The 20,471-nt window shown below is 48.8% G+C and overlaps 1 protein-coding gene across 1 annotated transcript; it reads right to left on the bottom strand.

Annotated features, from left to right (window-relative positions):
- Positions 1-6,319: 6,319 nt before the first annotated feature.
- On the bottom strand, positions 6,320-20,182 carry NRIP3 (nuclear receptor interacting protein 3). Its single transcript, XM_058851206.1, has 7 exons — positions 19,978-20,182; positions 13,492-13,671; positions 12,787-12,869; positions 10,137-10,276; positions 9,713-9,765; positions 9,510-9,607; positions 6,320-8,172 (listed from the first exon to the last, which is right to left on the bottom strand). The coding sequence occupies exons 1-7, from the start codon at positions 20,149-20,151 to the stop codon at positions 8,157-8,159; spliced, it is 744 nt and encodes a 247-aa protein (XP_058707189.1). The 5' UTR covers positions 20,152-20,182; the 3' UTR covers positions 6,320-8,156.
- Positions 20,183-20,471: the final 289 nt, after the last annotated feature.

The following is a 20,471-nucleotide window of genomic DNA, read 5'->3' as shown; positions in this document are numbered from 1 at the left end:
TCCACTGCAAAAGCCAGTTGCCCTGGTAGGCAGAAAGCATTCTGTGGGTTATTGAACTCAGGATGTCCGCTGGAAGGCTGTTCATCCTGCTGCTGGGTGACCACAACATGCGTATTTTGATTTGTTCCATTGTCAGTGCGGTTCAGCCCAAGCACTTCTGTGACCCCAGCATCAGCCTGCACAGTACCTTCCACTTAACTCAATTACTGGCTCATTTGCTATTCCATTTTGTTTGAGCTGGGCCTTAAAACCAAATCACGTGTACTGCAAATTACACAATGTCCATCCTTAACTTGGACGGCTTCAAGCAGGTGCTAAGGAGCAATTAGATCGCTGTCTGTAGAAGCTGCTATTTAACTAAGAAAGAAAAGACAACTCTAAATAAGACAGATGCAGAGAGAGCTCAAAGCTTGCTCACACTGATAATGAAAATTAATCAAACATCATTAGCAGTCTCCAGAGAGTTCAGTACATCATGTGCTTCTGAGATGTGCTTCTGGTTGTTCTCTGCCTGACAAGAGTACCCACTTCTCTCAGCTCAAGGGCAGAAAAGAGATTTTCTGCATCAATTAAAAGATTAAAATTTGGGGCCTTTTACAGAGAGACTTGGGAAGCTTTCTTAAAAACCATTTGGGCCAGCCTGTGGCTTAGCAGTGCTGAGCAGCCAGGATCAGAGGGGAGGCCAATAAATGCATTCAGGTGGTTCCACTAAATACACAGCCTTGCTTTTCCTCCCATGGAGTGGGACTTACCTGGAGACACTCCATTCTGAGCAGTGCTCCCTGGGAGGCTGCTTCTACACCTAAATGCAGCTGTGATGGGTAAGCAGCATATTCCCTGCAAAGGAGTTGTCAGGAGAGTTGGTTACTAATACCAGTCTCCTAAGGATTATTTTAGCACACAGTTAATTCTACTAAAACCTCATGTCCTTCCTTTTGCCATCCCACCTTTCTTTTTCGTTGTCCAAGTTGCCCTAATTTTAATTCGTCAGCCTCAAAAGCTGGACAGCAAGTCCGTTCAATTTGTATTGTGTTTAACACACTGGACCCCTGGTTAGAGCTTCTGAGCTTTACAACAATTGAGTTTTGTTTGGGATTTGTGTTTGTGTCCTTTGGATCTGGTTGTTTACCCACCACCACCACTTATGTTTATAGTTCCGTATTGTGGGAATTATGGGGAAGATGAATAACTGACCTTGATAGTCAAAGATCTGTCAGTTCAGGCTTAAAAATCAAGAGAAAAGAATCTAAAAGAGTGAAAGAAACTCAGGGTTTGTGTTTGCACATGGGCACATGGTGATGTAGACAGCAGCCATCCCACAAACCAGTCTTCAGGCTGATGCACATTATCCCTTCATCCTGTCAGTCCTGAGAGCTTCTCTCCTGAAGCTGGGCCTTGGGAACTGACCTTTGGGATTGACCCGGTGACCTCCCTGCAGATGTGGCAGTTTGCAGTGCCAGGGATGGGGCTGTGCCTTCACTGAGCCTGCCCTCTGCTGCATTACTTACCTGAGACCCCCAGGAACAAACAAGACACATTTTTCTCCTGAAGCAATAAGAGGTGCATCTAGATCACCTTAACTTGATTTGGGATGGCAGAGAGTGGAAGTGCAGGGAGAGCAACTGCTGTGGGTTCATTGTCATCAGTGTCTTCTAATACAATTTTTGAACAAGAACATCCTATTAACTCTCTTTGTACAGACTACAGTGATTCATTGTGCTAGAGCTTTCTCTAGGTGGCTTTTTTGCAGCTACCACTGTGCTCAGATGCTCTCTGGATAGGTACAGGTTAACCCAGTAGGCACTCTCTAGGATTTAGAACATTGACCAGGACCAGGAGAGATATGTCCCCACTGAGATATGTCTCAGCCCTCACAGCTAAGCCTGAGATCTTCACTCTACTCACTACTTCATTGCAAGTCACTGGACAGGACATTGGAAGGTGGCTCGTGACCTCAATGGCCACAGCATAGGAAGCAGCAGGAGGAAGGAAGGAAATGCCAGGCAGAAGCTTTCTTGCAACAAAACGTGGTCTCAATTGGAGCAAATTTAACCAGGAGAATGCTAAGCTGTAAATGCCAAGTTAATTAGTCCTCATGCATAATTTGTGTTTAAAAATACACTGATGTCTCCTGAAGGAACCAGAGCCCATTTCCCCTTCTGTTAGCCTTAAAAGTCAATCTGAAAAAATGCCACTGAAGTCTAAACCAAGAAGTATCACGATGCTTTCAGTAGAGAAGCTCTCTGTGAGTAGGAGCTTAAAATCCACAGATTTCCTCTCTAAGCCTGCCAAACCAGAAGGCTGAACAGCCTTCCCAGGGCACCTCTCACAGCACAGCCACTTCACTGGATTCTCATATGACTGCCCTGTTGAGGCCCAGTTTCTTTGTTACACCAGCTCCAAGCTACATTTTGCCCAGTTATGGGTTTTCTACTTCCCCACCAGCAATCAAAAAGGCTAGTGGCAAAGTCCTGATCATTTTTCATGTGTCCTGATCTCTACTGGCCTGAATAAAACCAGGTCACTGGGCTGCAACTCACTCATCCCAGCCTTTGTCTTCCACCCAGGGATTTTGAAATGTTTTTTTGATTTGTGATCTAGGAAAGACCCAATAATTAACTCCGAATTACATTTTTATTTTCAAATTAATTGCCAGTGCCGTCTGGTGTTGCACAGTTTCTCTTTGCCCCTGTTCTCCATGACTCAGTATGTTTTGCATCTGTCAAGAGGCTGATCCCTCTCCTGATCACTCCATGTGATCTTGTTTGTGGAAGAACAGAGGACTGAGATTTATAGCAACACTTTAAAATATATTGGTTTTCTCACTGAGGTCACAGATCTCAATATTGCTCCGTCCCTTATGCAGTATTTTTCAATGCTGCCTTTGCCAGCATTGCCATTGAGATGCTTCCCAGCTGCCAACACCTGGAAAATTCCATGGCCAGCTGTGCATCCCTGTGTTGCAGGTAACAGAGGTACTTGACCATGCCTACCTCCTTCTTAGAGCAGAGAGTTTTTAGGTGGCTGGGTCCTGGTCTCCCTCCCCAGTCTTCCTGTCAGTCCTCTCTTAGTGCTTCATCCCTTGCTAGGAGCATCTGGCACCGAGGCAGGGCAGGGGCTTTCTCCCGGTGGGGCTGCTGCCAGCCCGAGCCCGGGGACAGCGCAGCCCGCGGTCCCTGCGCGGTCCCTGCGCTCCTCCCGAGCCAAGCTCCAGCGGCTGGGTATCACAGCACAGGGTCTGGCAGCTCCACAGGCCATGCAAGCCCAGCGGCAGTTCAGAGCGCCAGGTAGGGGTTTCCTCACCTGCAGTAGCTCCACTGGAGGGAGGAGGTTGTTTCTCTCCGAGAAAGAGAGGTGCGAGGTGGTGAGCAGTGAGTCAGTGCTGGCCCTGGCACTGCCGGGGGGAACACAAGCGGCTGGAGCAGCATTAAGAGCTCCCCACCTTCTGCAGATCCCCCACCTGTTTCTGGGTACTGGGCGGGTTGATGTTTCATAAGCACCTAACTTTACACCACTATTCCTTGTGCGAGCCGAGGCGCTTTTCTGGAGGATCCAACCGCGTCTCCCTGCGGGGGCAGCCACGAGCCCCGGGCATCCATCCGACCGCAGCCAAAAAGCCGAGAGAAAGTCCCCGCAGCTTCCCCCCCAGCTAATTCTCCTGCTGCCGTGGCTTCCTGTTATTCCTAAACTCCTATTTTTAGGTTGTCGACTGTCTTCATACCCATTTTGGGAGTGATGAAATCTCATCCTGGGGAAGTGGTTGCAGCACCACTCTAGTAACAAAATCATTAAATCAATCACCTTTGCAGCAAAGCCATCTCTGGTGAAATGTCACTGATACCTGCAGTGTCATCTCCAGAGCCTGCAGCCTTTCGTCAGCTGTGTGCTTGTTAACAGAGGAGAAGGAGACCAGCACATGGCTGAGCTACTGCCAACAGGGTAGAGCTCATGGAAAAGAGAAAAAAAAAGAGGAATCTCAGCTTAGGAAAAGGAGCACACTTTCAGTTAATAGAAACCTGATACTTCACCTCCATCTATTAAGCAGCAGGTGATAAAGCAATACAGACCTCAGCTGATGTTTGTCCCATAAAATAAACCCAGCAATATACAGCCCCAAGACATATGTTTATATAGAAATAAGTCATCAAGTTATTGGCTTCTGAGACATAAGAATTAGATTTGTTTTCACAACATGTTGAGCATCACTTCATCATCAGTAATAGAAAAGCCTGTAAAAAGGACCTCCCTGGAGAGCTATTAGATAACAGATTACCCTGGAGATAACTGTGAAGAGACACCCCAGCAGGTCTCATCTAATCAGCTGCTCTGTTGGTAGAAGTGATGAACAAATGTTGGTGGATCTCAGCAGGACCCAAAATGCATGTGAGTGATGGCTGTAGGGCTGCTCCTGACAAAGGCCTCTGACTTTCCACTGCAGAGTGGCCGGCCCAGAAGAACTTAAGCAGCAAATGTGGTGGAAGGAGGTGGGGTTGTGGGGTGAACCCTACTCTGCAGCCCCAGGGTGCTCTCAGAGGGTCTTCTCTGCTGCTGCCTGCCCACATGCCCTCAGGTGCATCACTTACAGTAAGTACAGGCATGAATTGGGAGCCTGACAGCCTCTCTCTACCAGATCTTCAGGTCTCTGAAATTTTCACTGAGTGTTGATGCCTTGCCCACATGGGCCATCTTAATTGCAAGGCCCCAAGCATCAAGATCCTGAAGGTCTGCAGTGGGTTCACCAGGGTTCTGTTTAATGTCTTCTTCTTTGAGTGCTTTGTCTTGGCTTTAGACATGACCAAAAAGACGTGGTCTTGGAGGGACCAAAGGCATTTCATCCCACCATGCTCTGCTGGCCACATGAGCACAAGGGACAGTGCTTTGGCCAAGGAGCAGCTGGCTCACTTTCCTTGAGGCTGCTTGGGTAGGGGGTTGTGCTTGCCCTCAGCCTGTGAGATGTTTGTGTGCAGCATGATGGCATTAACCAGCTGAATAAAATATTCAACAAAACCCTCTCCCACCCCAGAGGCTTCTCACAATATCCTCTCACAGCTTTATCTCCTGAGTTCTCCTCATCCCACATGGCTGCAGGCATTGCCCTCTTCTCTGCTCCCAGCACCTGCAAAGAGGCAGCAGGTCCCTCGGTTACCAGGCCTTCCTGCAAACCCCTGTCAGGGAGAGGTTGCCAAAGGGGCACAGGCACACGCCTGTGCTGGAGAGGAGCACCCAGGGCTTGTGGAGCTGCTCTGCAGCACTCAGCTGCTGTACCCTTTACCCCTGTGACCATGCAAGTGCTTGACACAAAGATCTGATATTATTTCCCCTATTCTGTAATCCCTCTGGACTGAGGTCAGTTCCTGGCCCCTATAGCAGCTGTCCTGTCTTATCCTGCTCACAGGAGCCACCTCTGAAGGGCCACCAGCTCCAGGGCTAGCCCCAGCATGCAGAAGGGATGGAATTTTGCCCATTGATTTTCTATTTGTGTGTGCTGGCACTCTGCTCTCTAGCATCACAAATACAATCTAGAAACCTGTAGCGGCTCCAGGAAGCACAAGATGTTATTTTTGCCTGTACATTGATTCTTCTAATTTTTTTCTCCATTTTATTGCTGGAGCCTGGTTTCTTTCCATGCTCAGAGAAAATGCCAGCCCAGCATTGATGAGAGCCAATTTCACTGGGTGTGGAGTATTGCTGCTCCACCAAACGTTGTTGCTGGGGGCTTGGAGTGGGTGAAAGGATAATTCCTCATCGGTGAGACAGAGCTCAACTACTGCTGAAGCATCCTAAAGCCCATCCAGGCGGAGACAGGAACTCCCTAAATTCAGATTCAAAGCTTTGGGGAAGACCTTGACCTCTGCCTGTGGTCCCACAGCTGTGGCACTCATTCCTCTCGTGTTCTGGCTGCTTTCTTCTCCCAGCTTTCCAGAGTTTGCAAAGGACTCTCACACCCACCTGCACTGGCATTGCCCCAGCAAGATAACACCAAAACAGCTTTCCAAAGGGTAAACCTGGAAACAGCAGGATCTCATAGATCCCATACCTCCCTCGGGAGGGAGAGCCATGGCAACAGAAGGTTGGGATTTCAAGTGGTCACCTTTTAGCCCAAGTGCTGTGTGCCATTTAGCCTGCCCTGGTTAATGCATCCCAACTGCTGCTCTCTCTCAGTTCCCAACAGCATTTCCAAAAGCACTGTAGAGCCCCAACAGGCTTAAGAGTGAAACAAAACCCTTTTCCTAACAGAGACATGCACTGAAAAAAAAAAAAAAAATCGTATCTAGCATACAAGCAAATAAACAGCAATAATAGTGTAACTTTATTTAGATTTAATTTGACATTTAACACAGTAATAGGCACAGAAAGAAAAAAGTACCAAAATACCAAACTCATAGGATATAAAATAATCAAATATATTTCATATTTAGTGAAATATTTCTACAACACATCAGTGGGACTACCCTGGGCAGCCCAACCCTGTAAATATATATATATATATATTTATAACTGTGTTATATAAAATACTGTATGTAGAGAAAGCACTGAAGCTTATCACCAAAATAGAAAATAGCTCAAAATACAGATAGTTCAGGTTTGCTGGATGTACTCAATATTGAAAAGAAGTCCAAACCCACTGCAGGAGATAAAGCTCCAGCTGAGATGCTGTGACAGGCATGGGATGGCAGGGGTGGGCACACACACTGGATCAGCTGCCAGGGGCCTGGCTGCCAATGGCCATGGGGTGACCAAACTTTCTGATTCTCACCCAGAACCACCCAAGAGGCTTCTGAAGCAGGAATGACGCTGGTGCTTGTAGCTGATGCCGGGGCCAAAGCGCTTTTGCTAAGTCAGAGCTGCCTGACTCCTGCAGCACAACCTGACCCCTTAAGGATCCAGCTGCAGCAGGACTGGCCATCAGCAGATGCACAACACCACAAGGACATTATTCTGAATTTTAAAGATGCCTCTTCAAGCAGATGCCAGCAATTAATTCCCGTTAGGTTTTGAAAACATGAAAATCTGAGTTTGTGTGAGGCCAGGCTCCCCCAGGCAATATTGTGTGGCACGGGAAGCAGCAGCCCTGCTGCTCCAGGACAGTGAAACCAAACAGAAAGCTTGTCCTGGCAAAAACTCCCACCTCCCCTGAGGGTCATCAAGGGTTGTACTTAAGAACCCAAGCAATCTGTAGACAGGTATAAAAAATATGGCATTTCTGGCAGCAGCACTGAAGTGCAGCTGGAGTCAGTAACCTGCACCAGGCGTGGCCTGGGTGCTGCAGGGGATTCAGGCTGGGTGCTGGGTGGGCAGGGGTGGGCACAGGTCCTGGTGGCAGGGGCAACCCCGGGCACTGCATCTGCTGCTTTCCACACAACACACTTCCGTGCTTTTTGTTACTTTTTGGGCCGGTGTAATGGTTGATTTACTTGACTACCCCCATAGGAAGGCAGCCAAGACTTGCCTAGAGGATCCTTCCTCGGAAGGTTTTGAGTCCCTGTGCTGGTGCCAACCCCACACTGGGAGATCACTCTGGGAGCCTTCCCAAACCCTGTTCCTGTGCTTCTGCCACGCCACTGCAGAGAAGCCTGTAACCCATTAATAATTCTGCAATTGCTCTTTCTCATCAGGCCAGCAGCTGCATCCCTAATTACATGGCAACAATACTATGCTAACAGGATGAGCTATAATTCCTAGGTGGTATTAACATTGTTATTTCACTCGGAGTAACTTCCTGGTAATGGCCATTTGAATGTGGCAATATCAATTAAGTGAATATAAATCTTAGCCCCTGGAAAAATCATTAATAAAAATCTCATTCTGATAGCCTCTAATCACAGCTAAGTACAATTACTCATACGAGCCCACTATAAAAAGTAGTTTTATCATCAGAAGAAATTCATAAGGTTTTCCCAACTGTTTGTAATAAAGAGGACACTATATAGAAAAGTCCAGAAAATAAGCACAATAAGTTTGTTTCTCAAAACCCATAGATAAACATGACAATATCTCTAAATTACTGGCTACAAACAGGATTTCATTTAGCTCTACTCAAGCTGTAGCCTAGTATAAATGTTTTCAAAGCAGCGCATTGCTGTTTCATCTGGAACAGCTGCACAGGATTTCTTTGATATCAAGCTCTTGTGTGGGGATGGCGTTTCAACTTCTCTTTATGCCTCCAAACTGCTGAAAGTGGAAGGAAAAGACATTTAGTAAAACAGGCATTCCTCATGGCGAGGGGAGGAAAGAAAAGCGGCATAACTTGGTCTTGAAAGCAGTACTAAGAAATAATTTATCACTGCAGCGGCGACAGAACCATGCTGCGTCTCTCGCATCTCTATTTCAAAGGAGACAGGGAAACCAGCCAGGGGTCTTATGTCCCCCACAGTGCTGTCCCTGGGCTCACACACTGCACCCAGGGCCATCAGGTGTCCCAGACACTGGGCAGGCAGGTGAGCTGGGCACGGAGCAGGGGCACCTGCGCTCCCATCCTCACTGCCTGCTAGCCCATCCATCCCCCCTGCATCCCCCCATGCCCATGGATAGAGCCAGCTGAGGGAGGTGCGCTCCTTCCCCTGCTTCCCTGCTCCCTCCCAGGCTCCTGGAGCTCAGCAGTTCCCAGCACGGCAGGTTTGAGCTGCAGGGGGCTGCGGGACACCCCAAACCCCCAGGGCTGGTCGGAATGTGCAGCTGAAGAAGATGCTGACCTACATCAGCCACCAGACACGCTTTCTTGAGCGGTGAGCAAACGTTTTTTAGGTTGCTCATCGCTGAGCAACCACAAGCGCTGCCTGCGAAGGCACAGAAGTGCAAACCCCCGTCAGGCACTCGGTGCCCGCCAGTTTCGTGAGTCAGAGGCAGAATCAGTGATACATCTCTTATTCACAGCACTCAGCAAGAAAGAGCCCCATGCAGTGCCTGGGAGGAGGGGGTTTGCCCTGCCTGCCTGCCTGCAGAGCCAGCCACCACAGCTACACACATTTGAAAGGTACAGCACATATTTATCTTTCTTTAGGGAGATAAGGCTGGAAAAATCTGGGACACCAGGAAGAGCTGGCAGGAGGGCTGCTGGGGTAATGCAGGGAGAAGTGGCAACACCATTATCTCCAGACAGGGTCTCTCTCTCTCAAACATTCATGTGGGTTTGTTGGCCTTGCTTCATAAATATTTTCCAGACAAAGGTTTGTTTGCAAACACTGTCAAAGCAGGCCTCAAGGAGTCTTCTTAGTGACCTCCAAAAAGTACATTTCCTAAGGCATTCCCCTGTGCATGTCTTGTCAGACACCCACTTTGATGTACGTTTACTAGGGAAAAAAAAGCAGTAAAAGCTGACAAAGACTGCCAAAAAGTCCAGGGACTCCGTTTCAAAATTTGATGAGCTGATGAAAACAATTTCTGCCGGGGCCATTGACCTCTCACTCTCCTCCAGCAAAGGGACCTGGCAGCTCCTGTGTTGCCCTGCCAGGGGGCACTGCCAGCAGGCTGAGGGATGCACATGCAGCTCACCTCCCCAGACTACTTACTGCTCTCCTGCCTCAGCACTGTCAATGCCCACAAACGGGATTTCTTCCCTGTCCATCTGCCCCAGAACGAGGTGGTGCTTCTCCATATTTATGACACACTGCAGAGAATAAATGTCTTTAGGTAAGAGGGAAATCTGTAAATGAGAGTGGTCCCAGCTCCTCTGTCAGCACAGGTAAGCATCCTGCTGCTGGAAAACTCCTACCTTTAGAGACTTCAGTGTCTGCAGCCCAAAGGAAAAGGGTTGCTCGTTGTCTTCTGAAAAAACAGGACAATTCAGATTTATACATTTAAAATTCCCTCCTGGGCTTTTTGTCAGTGACTCCATCCTTCCTCCCTTTGTGGTTGTTCTGCTAAACCAAGCCCTGTTTATAAAGGGACTGGCTCCAGAGGAGAACAGGAGGGCACAGGAGGGCAGGCAGATGTGCCTGCAGGGAGATGCAGCGGTTGCTCCATCAGCATGGCAATGCCAAGCTTGCTGAACACATCCTCCCCCTTCCCTCTGGGGAGCCAAACAAGAACTTACCCTGTTTTAATTTTAACATCTTCCTAGAGCTTTGTTTTTCCTGCTGGGGTAAGAGGAAGTAGACCCCAGCCCACAGCAGAGGACCAGAGGGTTCTACACTCACCCACGACGAGGGCAGCACACTCCACGGGGACCGCTCCCACCATGAGGGACAGACACTCGATCTGGCCAATGGCTTTCACCTTGTTTGGCAGCGAAACCATCTCATCTTCAACAGGGAGTGCTTTGAGATGCTCCTTTAACCTGTGGGCATTGAAAACTCTCCTAACATCAAATGGCCATGGCTTGGCTGTTCCAGCAAGGAGCAAAAGGTGTTTGGAGGGTGCTTACACCTGGGGCACTCTTAGCTTGCTCATTTACTATGCTGCTGCTGGCAAGCTGCTTCCCTGGCAGGTTCTCTGTGGGTGCTCTGCAGGGAGCCAGCAGCCCACACCCACATCAGACCACAGCATGACCCACAACGCAGCCCAGGGGCTGCCCCAAGCACAGCTCTGTACTGCCTTTTGGGCTTTACCCCAGGAATCTTTTTCCTAATTTTCTCGAGGCTTGGGGAACACAAAATTGCTTATAATGCAGAGTGGGGAAGGGTTATGCAGTGTAAGGAGGGGTTAGTTCACTCCGGCTTCCACGAGTGGAGCTGACACTGTGTCCCCATGGAATCACAGAAATGTTGAGGTTGGAACAGACCTCTAAGGTCACCGAGTACAACTGTTGACCCAGCTCTGCCAAGGTCACCACTAACCTGTGTCCCCAGATGCCACACCCACACCCATTGGGAACATTTCTATGCCACCACTTCACTAAGCAGCTTGTTCCCAGGCCTGACCATCCTTATGGTGAAGAAATTTTTCCTGTTACCCAAACCTCACGTGGCACAACCTGAGGCCATTTCCTCTGGTCCTGTTGCTCTTCACCTCACTCGAGCCTCCTTCCAGGTGGTTGTAGAGAGCAAAAAGGTACCCCCTAAGTCCCCTTTTCTCCATGCTAAACATGGCTTACATCTGGGGCAGCCCAATCTGTGTTTGTCAGTTTGTTAGGTGCTGCTGCTGCTGCTGCTGGGTTTGTTCAGAGGAAATGAGGACAGATCAATCACATTCAGCCCAAAGAAAAGAAAAAAGGATGTCAGAGATACCTCAAGTACAGCTTCTATCTACACCCTTTGAACCAGCCTGGCAATACTAATTAATTATTTAGCTTCAGTTTCTCTTTTAAACTGAACAAGAATCTAATGGAAAGGCTTTTTGAGGCACTGATCTCTCCCTTGGATAAAAGCCATATCAATTTTCAGCTCTTTGAGGCACCTTTCTGCTGAGCCGCATTGCAGCAGTGCATATGTGTGTGTGTCTGTCTGTCCATCTGTCCTGGGAGAGCCCTCAGAGGTTTCAGGACTGAGGTGGGCATTGCTGGGAGGGGTAACAGGGGAAAAGGAGCTGGATCCCTTCTGCTGCCTCCTTGGAGTCTGGCCTTAAAAATCAGTAGGAACCTGTCAATCAGAAGTTTATGAATTCCTTGGCCACCTCCGGCACCTCCTACAGCTCCACAGGGGATTTCTCATACTGGCAACCTGTGAGCCTTCTCCACTGCTTTCCTCGGTGTGAGGGGGAGGGAGTGACTGGCATCATGACAAGACACAAAAAGTTTTTGAAAAAGAATGGAGGAATTGAGCCTGAGCATCAGACACACAAGTGCTGCTTTGTGGCACTGAATCCACTGAGACCTGGGCAGCAGAAACAGGCTCTGGCCTCTTTCTTCAGTGCTTTGTGAAGGACAGGGCTGCTGCAGCAGGGCAGCCCTGCAAGAACTGCACCAGACACCTGTGAGAAACACAGGGAGCAGAAGAGCTGTCCCAGAGCATGAAATCCCTCCAAATGCCATCGTGTGGCCATCCTAAGCTTGGCTGAGCTGCTCCACAGATTGTGACAAGGTTGTAGTAAGCACAGCCACCTTCCAGCCACTAAGCACTATTGTGCAAAGAAGTAATTAATGTTAGCACAGCAACAGGCACCATTCATTCAGGGCCGTGCAGTAGTGCTCAGTGAGCAGGTGCAAATTTTCTTTTTTTCTTTTGTAATTACTGCAGGATAGCTGCAAAAAGCAATGATTCCATGGGAATAACGTGCCAAAACCTCCTTGATATCCTGTGAGCTGATGCTCACAGGAGAGATGAGAGAGAGTTTTGCTGCAAATGGCTGTCAGTCACCTCTCTAATAATCCATAAATACATTTTCTTTCCCTTTAACCAGGAGAAATTTGTAATTGGGAGCAGCATCAGGCACACAGTTCTGAGAACATTCATGCACACAGCTTCTTTACACTGGGTCCTGGGCCAGCAGAGCTGCAGCCACTGGCTGGGGGCATGTGGAGCAGCCCGGTCCCTGCCCAGCCACGGGAGCCTGCAGAGCTGGGCTGGGCTGCAGCCCCACGCCTGCCCTGGGGACACAAAATTCTGGGGAAAGTTCAGCTGTTTCATGAGGCACTGAATGACAAGCAGGCAGTGAAAAAATTCTGTCTGAAGGGATTCCCTCAGGTGAATAGGATGGTACCAGTGGCTTTCTATTCCATCTCCCTGCCTCTTAACATTGGGACAGGATTTGGTTGTAACAGGAGGGTCAGGGGCTTGCCCAGTCACAGCCCAAAGCACTCCCTTCTTCAGAACAACCATCACTGACACGAGCAAAGGCCCAGCCCCAGGACACTGTCTGTGCTGCTGGGTTCCATGCTCCTGCAGAACAGAAATCCAGCTGGATATTTACCCCAGCCTGTCCAGGCAGGCGGATGACATGAGGTTATGCTGTGAGCCGGTGTCCACCACGGCCTTCAGCTCCTTCCCCGCACACTGCAAGAGCAAGAAGGGATGGGAAATGATGTGTGGGATGCAGGATGAGCAGCAGAGTGTCCAGGAGCTCTGGTGCCCATGAACTCTTCTCATGCCAGCTCATCCCTGCTCCCCTGCACACTCCGATGTGTGTAGGGTCCTGAGCCCTTCCTGGCTCATCTGCCCCTGCAGAGAGCAGATGGAGCAGCCCCAGGCTGGAATACACTGTGGAGAGTGGGAAATACAAATGAGCATGGGGCTAAGGAAGAGAAATGTGAAATTACCCTTGGGCAAAGAGAATAGGGGTGGCACTAGAGGAAAACAAGCAGGCTGTGAGCAAAAGGACTTGCCATGGATAATTACATGCCAGCATTTCAGCGTGCTGCCCCAGCCTAGCTATCCCCTCCACCCTGATGTGTAAGGGAAGACACCCATCAGACCAGTTTTCTCTACGATTCCCAGGTAGGCATCTCTGCCACAGCAGCCTGGAGCTGCAGAGGGAGTGTATCCCCAAGGCTGTGGCAGTCCTGTGGGAGCACAAACCTGACTGGGAAACATGGAGAACAAGAGCACAGCCTGAGACTGTTGGAAATAAAATCTACAGCAAAAAAAATCCCACAAAAGGCTGTGAAGGGACTATTACCTGGCAGCTCACCACTATGAGCTCTTCATCCTCTGTTTTGCCCGAGCTGCCCAGTTTGGTTTGGTTCAGCTTGTTGGTCTGTGATGAGAGATCGCCCTTCGGAGTCCAGCTGCCTCGGCTGCCTCGGAACTTGGATAAATTTGTCTCCATCAGGCGCTTCTGCAGGATGTTATGTGGTTGCTTTAAGAAGGAACACACACAGGAGAGCACAGTAAAGTCAGAGAAAAGACACACAGTGGCCTGTGTCACCAGACTGCCTGTGGTGCTCTCACAGGAGGGAGGCCCTAAAGTCTTACTCTCCCTAATTCCCAGACTACAGGTAGCTAGTTCTGGTTTACCTGTCTTTGACTAAAAAAAATTTTGTTTTGCAAAGGGAATAATACTTTCAAACTATTAACCTTTGAGACCTTGGAGGGATGCCTTTCTTTTACCAAACTCAAATTCAAGGTGGGAATCCAGATGAGTCCAGCCTTTTCAAGCTGGTGTTTCATCCATAACTGCCTTCATCTCTAGATGAAGGGAATTCTGTAGTGATGTGAAAAATTAGGATGTAATAAATCACTTTTCCAATTATATTCACCACTTAAGTATAAAAAATGTCTTAAACTGCCCTCTGTCCTCTTTCCCCTGTACTTTTTTTTACCTGCTAAGGGTGGCCAAATGGCACAAATCCTGAGTGCCATACCACAAGAAGAAAGGGAGAGGAAGGAAAGAGGTAAGCTTATCCTAGAATTCCCAACACCTCTCTCTTTCTCTGTCATTTCCATTTGCTCCAGGAGAAACATGTTGCCTCTCAAGACCTCCTCCAACCTCTTTCCCAAAAGCCTTTTTATGTTTAATGTTCATCGCAGATGGATGCACACACTCTGCTGGAGGTGAAATGACTCTGCCTGATTATCTGCTCATTTCTCTGCCCAGCTAATCTGCCCTCCCCATTAATTCCTTTCCTTCTGATTTTAATTTGTCCATGGTGACACATTTTTACTGGCTTATTCCCGGATTTTTTCCTTCATGTTAAACATGCCTGTGTGTCTGCAGAGACATCTGAACCAGCAAACCTCCTCATCCCAAGGGAATATCAGGGTCAGGACAACTTTGAAAACCTCGGGCCACGGGTTGCCAGGTTGGCCAGCGCCCACCCTTGTGCACAGCATGTTAAATAACACCACTTACAGAAGTGCACTTACACAATGCAAGCTGGCATCATCCTGAAATAACCACAGCCACGCTGGCGCTTCAGATCCCACTGTGGGCGCAATGTGGGCGGTGGAGCTGGACCTGACTGATGGGATGGGGCAGCTGCAGCCAGCACCAGTGGTCACTGGGACACGTCAGCTCCTTGCATCCCCACTTCCCACTGCTCTGATTTCTTCTACTTGAAATAAAATCCCATGGCCATTTTGGGTTACAGGCGCTGTGTCTGACCAACCCACTACAGAGCATGTCCTGTGCGCAGGCAGCAACTCCTGCTGATGGGGAGGAATCAGATCTGACGTTGTGTTGCCTTTCCAGTGAGGCCAAACAGCAGAAACCAGTATTACTGAACTGGATTAAAGGCAGGCAGAGTGGCTGCACTGGTACTGGGCCCTGCTTGGAGGGACAAGCAGATCAGTTTGGAAGCGAGGGCTCCTTGTATGAGGCAGAAGCTGTAGGTGCACAGTCAGCACTGTGATCCCCTCCAGTGCTCCTCACCAGAGCAAAAATGCAAGCCAGGGTTTTCTGACAGTGGGTGAGATGTCCTTTTCACCCTTTATGTTTGACTGCAGCTCAGGAACACAGCCAGAACACTAATTCTTCCCATCATTTAAAAACGACAAAAGAAAGGGGAGTGTAGAAGTGAATGGATGGAGTTCACCCAGCTGGCCAGAAGACAGCCTGCCACACGGTGGTCACCTCCTTGTGCCCAGCCCCACTCGAGCAGGACCAAGAGAAATTTCTGAATGGCATCATGCAGGACAGTCTGGGTGTTCTTCTGAACTGCCTGGCCTCAATCTCCAGCACACTCCTCATTGCTATTTTAACTGTCATCTACCATTGAATTCAACCTAATTTTTTTGAAGTGCAAGTTCTCCTATAGGTTGTTAATCAGTAGCGTACATGGGTTTTCTCAAGCCCTGGTTTTCATGAATCTTATATGGGATCCATCACCATAAGGAAAAAATCCATCACTCAGCGGACACAAGTTACCAGCACAAATGGGGTTGTCTTTTGTTGACACTTGCCCTTCTGAAAACCACAGCAAATCCTGCCTCAGGGGGGACAAATATTCCTTATGTTGTGCTCCAATACAGAAATAATCTGGCAAGAGGGGGCTGGAAAGGTTCCCTGCAGCACCATCCTGTCTCAGGCTATTAATTAGTTTTCTTTAACTTGGATTTCCCTTGACTCTTGTGTTCAACAGAGTGAGGGATGTTAGTCACGGAGATGACTCAAGTGATGGATACGTACTTGGTAAATGGATAATGTGCCAGGGAATGCTTGCAAATGCACATTTTGCTGGCAAACTGCAAGCAGACCGTGTCTGGGAGGGAAGGAGAGAAGAGGAAAACCTCCTCCTGACAGCAGTGGGCAAGGCAGCTGTGTTCTCCCTCCAGCATGGGCCTGGCAGTGTTTGAAGGAACCCAGATTACCTGGTACAATATTCCTTTGCATTGCAAAAAACTGTTGAATGTTTTATAAAAATATAGAATGTTACATTTCATTGTATCAGCAAAAAAAATAAGTTTTCCTTATTATATATACAAATACAAATAAATACAAATCAGGATTTTTTTTCATAAGTTATGTCCATTTCCAACCCTGAGATTTGCCAAAACCTGTGACCCCCTAAAAATGTCACAGTGAAAAACCTAAAAAAATGAGTGGAGACATCATTTATTGCTGACCTTATTTATCACTGTCTGTCAAAAGCACAAATAATTCTTCCCAGCTTTGTTTCCCTCTGATTTATAAGCAAGTGCATTGCTGCAGCTTGCAGTATTCATTTCTCTGGCAGGTTTCCCTCTATTTGGCTTCTAGATCTGGGGATAAAAAGACCCATCAACAATTTCAGTTGGGAGATGAAAGTCAGGGAAGACACCAGCTCCCCTCCTCCACAAACCCATCTCAGGAGGTTTGTCCTCTCTTCTGTACCTAGACAGTAGGGGCGAAAAAAAAAGGACTTTTAATGCATCAACAGAGCTAGTCCCAAGAAATAATCAATTTCTCTCTCTTCTTCCCATCCTTCGTCCAAATTCACATGTTCTACCAGCATCCTGTGCTGTCAGCCCCTCTCTTAGAGTGATGAGGTGGGACAGAGCTGCCCCCTGCACCCTGTGCCCAGACAGCACTGGGCACAGCAGTGCACACAACATCAGAGTTTTTTGCATTTCAGAGAAGACACACCAAGCTCTGGGGAATGCACAGCAGGGAAGTGGGGACACCTGAACACACTGCAGCTCATCCAGTGCTGCACCAGCCACGGGAAGCTGTGGCCAGGACCACCACAGGACACCCAGGGTTGTGCTGAGGGTGCCCAGGGGAGGTCTGAGGGCATGATGGAAATGGGAAATGCTTTTGTTGCTGTTGCTGCTTTTGGTACTATTTATAACTCTGTTTCCCAGGTTGTCAAATGATGTGGAACTGTTCCAGACAAAGCTGCTCCAAACTGAGGGCAAGGGACAAGGGTCAGAGCACCAGGATGAGCTGCAAGAGCCAGCATGCCCTGTCCAGGTTGGGAAGGGAGCCATGTTCCTGTCAGGAAGCCACATCACAGCTAAAGACCACCTTGTGCCAATTTTTTGGACCAGAAAAGAGGATAATAGAGGGAAGAGGCATCAAAATGAAGCTATTTCTGTTCTCTACATCCAGCCCAACAGTTGCCAAATTCAGGGTATACTTTGCTATAGCTTGGTCTCACACTGGACAGAGTGGAGTACATAAAGGGAGCGAGGAGCTAGAGCTCAGTCTGAGCCAGAGCAATCCACTGGAAATTACGAGAGCATTGTAATGGATGATTACAAGTATTTATCAGACCTGCCTGTGCACAGCATCACCAGGAGAGCTGCTCCAGGAGCTGAGCAATGGCACACAGACCGGGGGACCCCAGCACACCCACCCTGGTGACCTGCTGCTGCTTCACTGTGCACAGTACCCCCCGCACCATGGCCAAAAGGAAGGGGATTTCTCCCCAGAACTGGAATACTTGTTGCCAGCTGCCACAGTGACAGACAGGATCTGTTCTCACCACCTGTCGCCATCTCTGAGGAGCTGTTCCCTCGTCTCTGCTCCTGCCAAGGCTGTTGGAAAACCCCCACAGGAAACCCTGCGTTAATAACGCCGGTCACGTCAGAAGCCCCTCCACACACGTCACTACAGCTGCCACGTGGCTCTGGGCACAAAAATGTGCTGCTTTGTGAGGAGATGCACAATTATTCACAAGGAGGCCATGCAAACACCTTGGGCCAAGACCTCTGATGCCCTGGGCATCCTGATCATGCAGCTCAGTCCCTCTGGGCATGTGACTCTCTATTTGGAGCCACGTGAAAGTGAAGTCCCATATTTTGGAGGGTCTCCAGTCTCAGGGATGCACAATCTCCCACTCCTCCTGGGAACAACCCTTGTGACATCCAGGCAGCCAGGGCAGTGGGGACACACAGTGTGTCCTCTCACAGCAATTCCCTTTCCCACCCTGGCTGTGTGAAGGCTGAGTGTGGCAGTGTTTTTTCACTGCAACACAACCCATGGACACATCTCTGAAATCCATGGAATCTTCTCTGGGGATGTGGAAATGGCCTGAGCACGTGCCAGTTCTCTCACTCTGGGGACTCCCAGCACACCCCATGGGGTAGGAGGTTGAAGCCAAGGGAGCCCTGGCCACATGTGCCCACTGTGCCATCAGCCTCACCGTGGTGCGGGGACAAGGGGGATTTTGCAGTGGGGTGGCCCACAGCAGCTGGGTTCTACCCCCATCCCCAGCCAGAGACCCACTCAGCCACAATAGCCAGATGGACATCTCATCTTTGCCACATTACACCTTTTTTTGGTTCTTGGAAGACATTTGGGAGCTGTGGCCCTCCCCAGGGCTTTGGCACTTCCCTGGAGAGAGCCCCCCATGCAGATCCTCCCTGCAGGGACTGTGGGTGCAGCAAGGATGATGCTGCAGCCATGGTGCAGGAGCAGGGAGAACAACTCTAGTGACATTTCTGTGTCCAAAGTGGTATCAAGGAGCCCCATGCTCTGCCCCTGGTGCTGGTACAAAACCTGGTCCTCACTGTGCAGGGCAAAGGACCTCAGTGCTCAGTGCCCCTGGCTCCTGCTACCTGTTGATTCTAATCCGGGCAGAGCAAAACCCACATCATGGATTCAGTCCTGCTCGCTGGGGGTCACAGAGCCACAAAATGTCATTTACACTCTGCTGATAGTAGTAATAATGCCATCCCTCCCTGAAAAGCACTTCAGCTCCCTGCTGGAGAGCTGCAATTCAGTGGTGACCAGGAAAGCCCCTTTTGAGCCTTACCCTGGGCAGGAGCTTCACTTCCTACAATTGCAAAACACTTGGGATATCAAAAATAAATCACCTCCATGTACACTGCAGAGAACAGCCAACTCACTCCACTTGTCTCAGGCAGGCAGAGCCAAGGCTAACCCTGCTGAGCAGGAAGGCTCTAACAGAACAAAACACTAAAAATAAAATGATCGACTTTGGTTTTCAATAAAACCCATATCAAGCATTGGAAAAAAAACAGTATTGTTTTACAAGGTGCAAGATTTTTTTCACCACTTGGGCAAAAAAAAAACTAAAGGAGCTTCCCCTGGTAGATATGTTTTCTAAATTTTACCCCTTATGTCAGAACTTTGGATGTCACATTGAAGTATCCTTTCCCAGTAGAGAAAGCTGAAACATTTCTACAGTATTTAGAAATGCTCTGCAGCCCCCAGACTTGGTGAATAACACCAAGTACAGGATCACATGGATCACTGTATACATAAACATTTTAAACCTAAAATTATGTCTCTTTGGTTTAAAAACCCCATACATGCATTAGCCTTTATTGAAGAATGATCTTGACACTTTTACATTTTGAAATACCAGTGACTATACCAAATCTTTATGATTGTATGTTGTGTGCATATATAGATCACAGGCCAACATGTGTGTGTACCTATGCATTGTATGAAGCCATTTTGACTTACTCTGACCCAGAGAGGAAATTTGTGCTGCAATCAGAATGCCATTTTCATGCAAAAATAAAATAAAATAAATAAATAAATAAATAAAAATGCTATGAGCTCTGAGTGCCAGGTATCTAAAAGTACTTACTAGTAGGAAACAACTGTGGTTATAACCAGCATCTTATTTCTACTCCCTTCCTTTTACATTAAAAAGTCACATTTTTTACAATCAGTTTCCACACACAAACAACTTCCCCTAAAAAACAGCGTGAAGAAAGACACTGCCCTACGAGCTTCTTAAGTCTCCTTCCAATAAACACAATAGAGCCTTACAGTATCTTTCGAAGTGCCCAGCTTCTTCAGCCCGTCCAGAGGGAGGAGATCTGCAGAATCCTTGTGAATAAACTGAACCGCCTGCTTCATCCTCCTCTGCTGGCGGAGAGACGCCGCTTCCCTGATCTCCACTTCTTTCCTACTCGGCTCTGTCAGGATCCCCGAATAAAACATCTCTCCTCCCGAGAGTGTATCTCCTTGAAGATGCGCGTCTCGGGGAGCTGCGCTGGGGATGCTCTGTCGCCTGCGCTTTATATCCGGAGCCTGGTGACGTGAGGAGGCCGGCAGGTGCCTCGGCCGGAGGGGCTGGGCACATCGGCAGCGCCGGGGGAGCTCGGGCTGCTCCCAGGGGACAGCACATCGCTGCCCCTCCCGACAGCCAGCCTAGCACAGGCGCTCCGGGGCTCTCAAAGCCCTGCCGGGGGACAGAGACAGCACCGCAGCACCGGCACGGCGCTGCCCAGCAGGCTCCCGGCCAGCCCCGGGACTGCCCT

The sequence above is a fragment of the Poecile atricapillus genome, chromosome 1 (assembly GCF_030490865.1).
Source record: "Poecile atricapillus isolate bPoeAtr1 chromosome 1, bPoeAtr1.hap1, whole genome shotgun sequence".
NCBI lineage: Eukaryota > Metazoa > Chordata > Aves > Passeriformes > Paridae > Poecile > Poecile atricapillus.
The sequence above is the reverse complement of the archived record's forward strand: the minus strand, read 5'-3'. Positions and strand labels throughout refer to the sequence as shown.